We start from the raw sequence: 10,828 nt of genomic DNA on the forward strand, positions 1-10,828 counted from the left end.
CACTCACCCACTGAACAGGCATCTCGCTGACGGGAAGGAGATGGTGCTAGATGGGGTGGAGCCAAGGTGCTGTGGAAGAACAGTGAGGGGAGCTGGGCCAGTCCCGGGCATCTGTCCTGAAAGGGCAGCTCTTGTTGAACCTCAGCGTTTGAGGTAGGAGCAGACGGGTCAAGAGTTCATGCTCAGCTACATAGTGAATTCTAAGCCTGGAGTAAACAAGCCCCTGGGGAGTAGGGATGAACAGAACCAAAGCCAACTAGTTGCTGACATCTTGGAAGTATTGAGTTATTTTGGTCCCACTTTAGAGCCACTGCTAAGAGCATCATTTGTACTTTGACTCCAGTGGTCTGTTTTTGTTTGTTGTCTTCGTTCTGTTTATTTTGCTTTTTAAGATAGGTTCTCACTATGTAGCGTTAGCTGTCCTGGAACTTGCTCTGTAGACCAGGCTGCCCTCAGACCTCACAGATAACTGCCGACCTCTGTCTCCCAAGTGCTGGTTTTAAAGGTGTGCACCACCATGCCTGGCTACTCACAAAGATTTTAAGAGGGTTTAAACAGGAATAATGTTCAGCAGTATGACACAGTTCTTTATTATTTAATTTGTGCTCTTTCAGCACCATGTACATGAGCCCCTGAGTTCTATCCCTAGCACCCTAGTAACCAGGTGTGATGGCACACACCTGTAATCCCAGTGCCAGAAGGTAGAGGCAGTTAAGGTCAGAGGTCAGGGTCATCTTCAGGCTACTTAGTTCAAGGCCAGGCTGGGAGACTTAAGACCTTCTCTCTCAAAAGCAGGATAGAAAACTTACCGTCAAGTCCAAAGGGATCCCTGGTTCTCCAAAAGGCAGCAGGTAACCCCAAAACGACAGTCTTGGCTCAGCTTAGTCTGAATCATAGAAGGACTGCTGTAGAAGAGTGAAAGCTCACTTGTTCAGCGTTCCTGCCTGCCAGAAACGGGCACTTCCCTTGGCTATGCCTGCGGTTACAAAAGCCCGGGCTCCTGCAGCCCAGTAACATGCACCTGTTATGAGTATCAAAGCCCCCTGATAACCTTCTGGCTGTTCTCTCCTCCCTTCCTCTATGCCAGCTCCCAGGCTGTTCCAGATTCCAGCAAGCAACCCCCTCTCTCCCACTACCCCCTCTGTGCAACCCCACCCCCACCCTAACCCCCCACCAAGGTAGCCAGTCTGCTGCCTTTTCTCTCTTCTCTGTCTCTGGCTATTCTTTCTCTCCTTTCTACAATAAAAACCTTCTCCCTAGCCATGGAGCAGCCATCTTGCTGGTTTCCTTATGCGCCCTCGCTTACACTTGCCTGGCATGCCAGGTCCTTCATTTGATCCCCAGCCTTGTAAAAATGTTTTATTTTAATGCAAAAACCATTTCATCTCTGTATTTCCTTTCATAACTGAATGAATCTATCTGTATTTAGGCCAAACTGAATGGTGGTTCTGATGATGTCTTCTTAAAGCAAAGCAAATATCATGTAACTAACTAACATTGAACTTAAACACGGGGAGCTGAAAGCTGACTTCACAGGCCTGTTAACTTTAACTTGCTCTGATCAAGCCTTCATGCATGGTTGCCACAGTTTACTGGTGGAACTTTTCTAGAAAATGTAGAAATCATAGTTAAAATCTTTTTTTTTTTTTTTAGAATTAGATTGCATGAGAAAGTTGTTCTCCTATCCCACCAATAATCACAGTGAGATTCATCACTTTGCACATCTTCAGTTGGCAGGGCCTAGCTGTGTGCCCAGCCTCGTGAACTGGCCATTTCTTTAGAAGAGGCAAGCCGTTGGTTTTCTTAGCACGGCTGCTCCCATTTATGCATGCTGTTTGCTCATTTTGAACCCTCTTGTTACCACAGGTTCCTGCTTCACTTGGCAGACAAGACTGGGGGTATAATTGTAACAAATGATAACTTCAGAGAGTTTGTGACTGAGTCGGTGTCCTGGAGAGAAATTATTACAAAAAGGTAATCTTTTCTTCTTTGCTTTGATCAGAAGTCTATTGGTTGCATTTTATGCTGCTTGCCGGGGTGGCAGACCCAGTCAGGGTCAGGGTGGGACTAAGAGTCCCTGCAAGACCCTGTCCGCTCTGGAGTACTGCGCCTCAGCAAGAGCAGAGGACAAAAAAGTGTGCTGGGGGAAGGGGTCACCTAACTGGGGGACAGGGGTGAGTCTCTTTAGTTTTAGTTTCAGTGTGCGATGCTTTCCATGGGTTTAGCATGCATGCAGTTCTTCTGGCTGATACTGCAGATGTGTTCAGTCACTGAGCTAAAGACGCAAAGCTTCCACGAGCCCCAGAAGACTTGAGCAACCCCTTCCCACAAGAAGCAGGGGCGCTGTGCTGTGGGCGAGCGCTGTGCTGTGGGCGCACAGGGATAAGGCAGGGATAAGGCAGACGTGCCCATGCGTAGATCTGACCATGGCAAGGTGGTTTAGGAAGCTTGGCTTGGGCTGAGGAGAAGTGCCGAGCCTGAGGACCTAAGGTCAGTCCCTGAGCCACACGAGGGGAGGGAGCAGGGCTGCTCTCTAGCCTCCAGCAGTCCGCAGTGTCACGCATGCACACACACACGGGAGCCGTGTGACTTTAAGCTTTGAAAAGAAAGAGAAAGCTTGGCCGCAGGCTCTTGGAAAATGAATTACTATGTACATTGATCTCTGCGTTGCTAAAGGTTCTTGGTGATGAGTAGAGGAGGGTTGGTCTCTGACCTGCTGGACACAGTTGCTGAGCTGTTAAACTCCTCGGACACTGGTGTGTGTTAGACACTAGTCTGTACACAAGGAGGCTTGAATTGCAGTGAGTCTCAACCAGCCTACTGCTTTCAGACTTCAAAGAAGCAACTCAGAAACCAAAATGTGGACAGCAGACACAGACAGTAGGACTTTTATTTTCATTTCTCTGAGACAGGATCTCACTGTATAGCTCTGGTGGCTCCACCTCACCTGCCTCTGCTTTGGAGTGCTGGGGTCAAGAGCAAGTACCAGACACCCAGCCCGTATTCTGTTCTTTTTATTTTTGTTAGGTGCTAGAATTCATAGCCTTGGGTATGCCAGGCAAGGCTTGCCTGCTGAGCAGGCCCTGGTTCCGACCTGTGCATGATGAGGAATGCTTGTCTTCTTTTTACAAAAGAATCTTTTTAGAGCTCCACCTATGAGCACGTTTGTTTCCAGTTTCATTTTAAAATTAAATCTCTGTGGCACACTGCTAAGTCCCAAGCAGAATGTCTTTGATGGTGATGCTCATCTGGTAGAAAATACCTGGCTGGCCTCTTGCTGAGGTACGTGACCAGCTGAGAAAAGCTCCTTGTGTGACTGTGTCCACACAGAAATGGAAATGGTTTCACTTGAATGTGGAGTTGCTTCCCCTTTGGGTAGTTGGCAGTCAGAAGGCTTATACTGACCACTGTCGCAGACGGGTCCCGTTTCCTGCAGCAGCGAAGGGTACTGTTGTCAGCACTGTGACCTTCTGTGTTGTAGACTGCTTCAGTACACGTTCGTGGGGGACATATTCATGGTTCCTGATGACCCTCTGGGAAGAAACGGACCTCGGCTAGAAGAATTTCTTCGAAAGGAGGCCTTTCTTAGGTACTTTTTGTATTCCCTTGTATGTCAAGGCTTACTGTTTCAACCAAATGTTGTGCTTCAGAGCAGATATTATCCTTGAGAACTGGAAATGACATTTCATTTTTTTTTAAAGCCTTAGTTAGACTTAGTGATATGTGGCGATGTAGAAGCCAATCAGACAATTATCCCAAGGCTAATCTTCAGTGTTTTCTTTTGCCTGCCTGCCTTAGACTGTTTCTCTATGTTGGCAGGCTGAACTCAAACCCTGATGCTTCTGCTTCTGCCTCCTGAACACTGGGGATCCAGGCCTGCCCTGTGGGGGAGGAGCTCCCCTTGTTTTAATCCTAAGAGAACAAACATTCTTGAGGATCTCAGAGTAGCAGACTTTCAAGCTGGTAATAACTTGCCAGCCAGTGCTGCCTGGTTCATGGTGAGGGATGCCTTTCCATGCGCTTTCTGTAGTTACTGTTCTCAGTGTGCAGTGCTGACATGAATTCATGTCCTGTTAAGAAATCACTGCTTACCACCACTGAATGGAAAAGCCTGCCTTGTGTATTTGTCTGACACTGACTGACAAGTAGGGGTTATTTCTTTGTTCAGAATTCTCAGGTGACCTTGTTGACCACAGCTTCCTTTATGCTAACCAGTAGCAGACCTTTTCAATGTTTTAAAACCCAAATAAGCTATATTTCTGTGGACCTCCTGGCAGATTTTTGCATAGGGTTGGTCTGCGTACCTAAAAGGAGAAGACACACTCTCTCCCAGCCTTCAAGAGGCTAGACCGAGGTGCGTTGGTTTTTAAACAAGTATCTTCTATAATGGAGACAGCACTCTGAGCTTCCTGATCTTGTGACCGTGTCCCCTCTGAGCCTGCTGTGCATTCATTCACCTCACCCCTCCACCCCACATCTTACAGTGGAAATCCTCAGAGCATTTTAGGCCTCAAGCCTGTGCTTAAGGCGATGATGTGTGGGCCCCATGCTGAGCCAAGGCCCAGGGCAAGCTAGAGGGGGGTTCTTTGCTACCTAGGCCACTCCTTTCAGAAACCATGGACTGTCAGTGTTAGCCAAAAGTGCTCTAAAAGGGTTGCTTGCTGCCCCTCTCACCACTGCTCACTTCATCCACAGAGACGGGCAGCCCCTTCTCAACGTTCTGCCAAGTGTGGGCACGTTTGACCCTGGCTTCCGGAGCCCCAGCACTCAGGCAGCCAACCCCAGCCACCAGCCTCCATCCCGCAGCCAGGGAGCCTCTTCAAGTCCTTGGCTTCCGCAGCAGCCCCACTTCAGCCCCGTGGCCATCCTGCCCAGTATGCAGCAGAACCTTCCCATGCCGGCGCAGAGGTCTTCTGCAGAGACCAGCGAGCTGAGGGAGGCGCTGCTCAAGATCTTCCCTGACTCTGAGCAACAGCTGAAGATTGACCAGATCCTGGGAGCGCACCCGTACATGAAAGACCTGAATGCCCTCTCTGCCCTCGTGCTGGACTGAAGGCGGGCTGAGCGCCTCTAACGGTGGGGGCACCAGAGAGCCGCCAACTGTGGGAAGGGCCATAATGTGACAAAGCCTTCCCAGAGTGAACATTGCTGTGTTGTATAGGAAAAAGGAGGGAGATGTTTTGTGTAAAAAAAAATCTGGGTTTTCAAAGCCAGCTTTTTTCTATATATAAATTATGCTGCTATTACAGATTTAACATTTTCTGTAAAAGGAAAGTACATTTTCTGCCTGTTCAGAACTGTTTAATAGCAGTTACTCTTGAGTGTATTTACAATTTTATGTTTTTTAAACTATTTTCCTTAAAGCTGAAGAAAAATTGACGAATATGGTTAGCCTTTCTAAATAAAATTTTAAAAATTTAAAAAAAAAAAAAAGAATTGCTTCCTTAAAGAAAGCAAGACCTCTTAAAGTCTATTTTCTTGAGGTGATCTGTCCTGTCCACTAACATGGTGTGTGCTCCTCTCCCCTCCTCCCTGGAACTGGCCTGCTCTGCGCTTATGGGGTCTTCTTAGCAGGCCACTGTGAAGAGTGGAGAAGCAGAGCCATTAGATGGCCCCACTCTCCTTCCCCTCCGCTGGACAGAGAATGGAACTGAGTCCCAGCATACTCCCTGACTGGCCTAGCTCCTCAGTGCACTCACCAGCCAGGGCCACCATGTTCCCAACCTGATTCACAACAGGATTGAAGCATGTGGTGAGGAGAAGACCCCATGTGGAGTTTGTACAGCTTTGCCAAAAAGTTTTTACTCTCAAGGATGACCCAAGCCAATAAATAGCATTAGTGGTTTTTGAAGGGGTCCAAAGCCCCTGTATTTCCCTTCTTTTGCCTTTTTAGAGGTCTCTTAGCAGCTCTTCCGGAGTCTTTCAGAATTAGTTATCTTGGTATTGTCTCCTCTCAGTGTGGCTTGAATTTTGTGTCCGTGAAACTCTTCCTGGTCATTCTTAGCATCCTGACTCCCACCTGGACCTTCAAAGGGCTTTGTGTTTTTCATCTGTGCTGTCTCTGGGCCCTCATGGTCAACTTCACTGCCCTGTGGATTGTGTCTTTCTCCTGGTCCCACAAATAGTAACCAAGGACTTGGTGCTGCTTTGTCATCCGTGAGGTGGGGACTGCGTGGATCACAGAGCACTGACACCGTGCGTGTGTCTAGGTTTCGTTTGATCCCTGCATCCCTCTGGAGAGGAATACAGAGCCTTCTGGGTGGCCACACCTGTACTTCAGTCGTGTTTGCTCTCCTGCATTTGTTGTGATGGGGCCTGTTGGGAGCTGTTTGTCATCTGTGACCAGGGCCTTTCAAACTTGGAGGCTGTGCTAGTAGAGAGCAAAGACTCTTGGCCAGCCCCAGGAGTTGACCCGCCACAGGCCCCCGCCCTGTGCCCCTACTTTGGAGCACAGCAAATGTGCCAAGGTGGAGCGGTCTCCAGGGCTTCCTAGTCCACTCAGTCCTAGTCCAGCATTGCTGGAAACCAGGAGAGCCAGGATGCTCCACGGTCACTTCCTCCTGATGCTGACAGCGGGGAGCTCAGGCTTTCTAAGGCTCTACAGGCAGCCTGACCTTAGAGTTGTGTGAGCCTCTGGGTTCTTTGTGTTGTTTCTGAGACATACCTGCCCATTTCCCCTTAGGTCCATATAGAAGGGAAGGAAACCGAGAGGCACTAGTTACTTTGTAGAATATAATGTGAAATATGTTTCTAGATTCTTTGTGAAATCTATCACGTTTAGGTGTAGCATTTGCAGCCTAGTCATCCAGCCACTGAAGAAAGCTCACAGCTTGCTTCCCTGCCTCATCCCAAGCTCTGTTGCTGCTAGGTGCTTGTAGATGCTCGGTCTTCATCCTCAGTGCCTCCTCAGCCAACTTGGGAGTGTCTTAGAATTCTTCCCTGTGTGGAGTGCCTCTGCCTCCTGTGAATCCTGACATTTGTGGTGAGGTGGTAAGCGCAGCTGAGGCTGACACTTCTAGTCCTTGGACAAGGTATGCGTACGTGTGTGCGCATGCGTGCGTGCATTTTGCAATAGCTATCCTGGTCCAGTGCAGTTGGCAGGCTTAGCTGTGTTACTAGGACTTACTGTGAGTCAGGATGGAGCTGTGCTTATATCGACTTGTGAACATGTAGGGTATGAAAGAATACTCCACCCCTCCTTGTCAGTGCCAAGTACCTAGTCCTACCCCTGGTAGGGGCAACTGCTGCAGCCCCTGTGCCGTCTGCATCAGGCTCACCCAGATCCTAGCCTGCCTCCTACACCTCTTCCAATGCTGCCCCTTCCTGGGCATTCTGAGCCATCTCAGCTGGGTCCATCAATTGCACTGTTCTCCTGCGTTGTTACTCTCTCAGTACCTCTGATCCCTCAGGTTAAACCACCCCTGCATTGTGTTGCGAAAGCTTTACTCTAACTCCCGCTTTTTCCCTCCCCAGTTTGCAAACTTGGCTTCTGCCCACCATATGGGAGCAGCCTTGGGAAATCACTGTCTGCCATTCCGTTGTTCACTGGCCGTCATTACTACAGACAGTGAGGCTGTTAGCCTTAGTTTCTCCACTTTCCTTCTGGAGGGTCTTAATTCCTTTCTTCTTGAAGGCAGACCCTTAGTACAGTTTCTCAACAGGTATCTCTCAAAACTGGGTCACCCTTAGGACTCACAGCGGGAAGGGCAGCCCTGCTAAGATGCAGGCTGTCGGGCACCACCCCGAGGTGTGGACTCAGTGCTCTAGAGGAAAGCCTGGAGTCTTGTCACACCCTGAGTGGCTGCAGTAGGTGGTCTGGAACTACACTTGCTTAGGAGTCACCCTTCTCCTAACTCCACCCTCCACTACGTGACACCAATCCTATCACTAGCCCTGTGGGATCTTGGCTCCCAGAACCTCAGCCTATATCCTGTCACCTTCTCTCACCCAACTCTGAGATGTCCTTGATACCCGCCCATGGCACGCGTCCTTCATTGGCTTCTCAACACTAGGCTACTCGATAGCTCTTCCCTCTTCCAGACTCCACAGGGCTCCAGGTTCATCTTCTAGAAGACCATTTTGTGTCATCCTCTTCCTCGTGTGATCTTCTACAGCTGCGACCAGAGCATCAGATTCCTATCCTCTGAGCCTAGTGCCCACAGCTGAGGTTGCCCCATGGCCACACGCAACTGTCCACTCTTCATTCCTTGCCGTGATGCTCGCTCCAGCCACCCAGATCCAGCTTCCCTGTGGGCCCAGTTCACACTTATTCCTCTCCTAGAAACACCCTTCTGCCCTACAGCCTGCTTCCTCAAAGGCACAGGCCTGAGTCCTCTCTGTGCTCTGAGCAGAAGCAGCCCCATGCTATCCTGTGAGCCCACACACAGCACTTGGTGTCTCGCTTCTGGCAGGTGTAGCTGCAGCCAACTGTGTGTACTGTGTTGCCTCCCTCTAGACTGTGAGCTCCTCGCGGGCAGGGACCATGTGGTTGCTCTGTATCTCTTGTGGCACCTAACAGTGCCTTGCACTTGGTAGGTGCTCAATAAATGTCTGTTCAAGTGGACTGGAGGATGGTGCTTTCTTGACTGCGGGTTTGACAGCAGGTCCTTGGAGGGTCTTTGGTGATCGTGTCTCAGAGATAGGACACACACATACACCCTCCATTGGGTTTAGGGATAGGTTGCTTGCCTGGTTCTCTAAGTCACCTTTTCCTAGGGGGTTTCAGCAATATGCCATCCTGGGCAAAGTTGCCCAGTCCTGGAATCCTGACCAGATGGAATGAACCATCTAGAGCTCAGAGTTGGCTTAGGCCACTCTGGACAGCCTTCCTCTGGGATTTTTTTCCCCCTCGAGGTGATTCACCCACATCCATTGACACCATTTTCTGCCATGGGGAAGAAGCAGGAGCCGGAGACTCAGCCCTGAGTTCTAAAGTCCCTTTGTCAAGGAAGCACTTTCTCAGATGTCACCAGGCCCAGTAGTCTCCTACATGTCCCCTTGTAGAATTAATCCCTTGAAACTGGGTGTCTGCTTTGAGTGAAGCACCTTGTTGTCCATAACAAAGCACAGGAGGCATCAAAGACTTGTGCAAGCAGCACGTTGAGAGTGTGTCAAAATGCCCTTCCGTGTGTCCCGCTCCTGGAGAGCCCCACCCCAACCCCGTGCTGCTGCCACTGCCCCACCCCTCTGCCATCTTCTAATGGAAGGAAGCTTCCTCCACTGTCTGTGCAGAGGGATATGCCCAGCTCTATTGCTATGGGAGGAGGCCGGGAGCACATTATTTCATTGGTTTGGTTTGGTTTTGTCAAAGTTTTGCTAAATAGCTTAGTCTGAACTGGAACTGGTTTGGTAGCACAGGCTGACCCCAAACACATGGTGCTCTTGTCTCAGCCTCCCAAGCACTGGGATTACAGGTGAGTGCCTCTATGCACAGCAGGGGTTGTTTGTTTTGTTTTGTTTTATGGAATTTTAGTTGCTTTGGTTGGTTGGTTGGTTGGTTTTTTGATAGTCTCATTCTATAGTCCAGGCTGGCCTTGAATTCATAGTGCTCTTGAGTGCTGGGCTTTCAGATGAGAGCCACCATGATTTGCGAGTTTTAAGAACTAAAAGCTTGGCCGGGCAGTGGTGGCGCATGCCTTTAATCCCAGCACTCGGGAGGCAGAGGCAGGCGGATCGCTGTGAGTTCGAGGCCAGCCTGGTCTACAAAGTGAGTCCAGGGTAACACAGAGAAACCCTGTCTGAAAAAACAAAAACAACAAAGAACTAAAAACTGTTCGGGTTCCCACTCTCTAGACAACATGGTGCTGTCAGGGCCATGAGTGACTTCTTAGGAAACAGCTGAGCCCAAAGTCCCACAGCCAGCGCTACCTATGTGGCCAAGGGCTGGAACTGTCCCTCCTGCGTCCTGCTTGGTGGGTTTCGTTGTGAATCCTAGAACTCTACTTGGCAGACTGCAGCTCCTAGGACGTTGCTTGCCATCTCCCTCCAGGTGTCCAGCTAGCCCTGCACAGCCACACGGTCTGAGGATAGACCCAACGGAGAATGAGTTCTGTGCTGGCCTGCCACCTGTCTGGACTCTGGGAGCAGGCTCCAGTGCAACCACCTGAACAGGCAGCAGAAAGAAGGAAGGGTCTTCCTGAGTGGTCCACAGGAGCTGAAAACAAGGCTGTGTGCTCAGGGCTTCCCCATCCACAGAGGCTTTACCAGGAGGTTACTCGGGCCCTCTGTAAAGAGTTGGACACCCACAGGAAACAGCTCCAAAACCACCTCCCCGCTGGATACTTCTGCTCTTCCTGTTCCCTGAGCCCTCCTACCCAAAGAAAACCACAGAGCCAGAGCTGGAGGAAAGGAAGGAGGCAGTTAAGTATGGCTCCTAGGGTGAGTGTGGGGACCCTGGTCTGACACATCTAGTGCTGTGTGACCTTGGGAAAGTTCCTCAGTCTCTCGAGTCTTTCTGGAAGGTTTGATGGCATGCATCCTGTCAGCCCCCACAGATGCCAGCATGCCCTCAGAGCTGAACACCACTGCCTGCCCTACTGGAGTGTTGCCGGGAGATGTGGTGGCTATGCGTACCTGAGATCCTGGAAGGTGGGTGGCTGAGGCAGGGGGATTGCTACAAGTCTGAGGCCAGGCTGGGCTGTAATGTGAGAGTCTTGACTCAAAAGACAGAAGGAAGGTGGGGAAGGGGACGGGGTTGTGGTGGGGTGGAGCGAGGACACTACAGTCAGGATTGTGTGTCAAGCCTTCAGTACCTGTTTTGGCTGGGCGCCATGACTGCCCTTCCTGATCCCTGTCACCACGCCTGTGTCCTCACATCCTAGAAGTCAGG

General features: G+C 50.2%; 1 protein-coding gene across 1 annotated transcript in view; it reads left to right on the top strand.

The window, feature by feature from the left end:
• Positions 1–8,563, top strand: part of N4BP1 (NEDD4 binding protein 1) — a 44,747-nt gene extending 36,184 nt beyond the window's left edge. The window contains exons 5-7 of the mRNA XM_084756003.1: positions 1,867–1,974; positions 3,482–3,589; positions 4,696–8,563. Coding sequence (XP_084612129.1) covers positions 1,867–1,974; positions 3,482–3,589; positions 4,696–5,053 — 574 coding nt within the window. The 3' untranslated portion in view covers positions 5,054–8,563. The remainder of the gene's footprint in view (positions 1–1,866; positions 1,975–3,481; positions 3,590–4,695) is intronic.
• Positions 8,564–10,828: the final 2,265 nt, after the last annotated feature.

The sequence above is a fragment of the Acomys minous genome, assembly GCF_964271855.1.
Source record: "Acomys minous genome assembly, chromosome: 14".
Taxonomy (NCBI): domain Eukaryota; kingdom Metazoa; phylum Chordata; class Mammalia; order Rodentia; family Muridae; genus Acomys; species Acomys minous.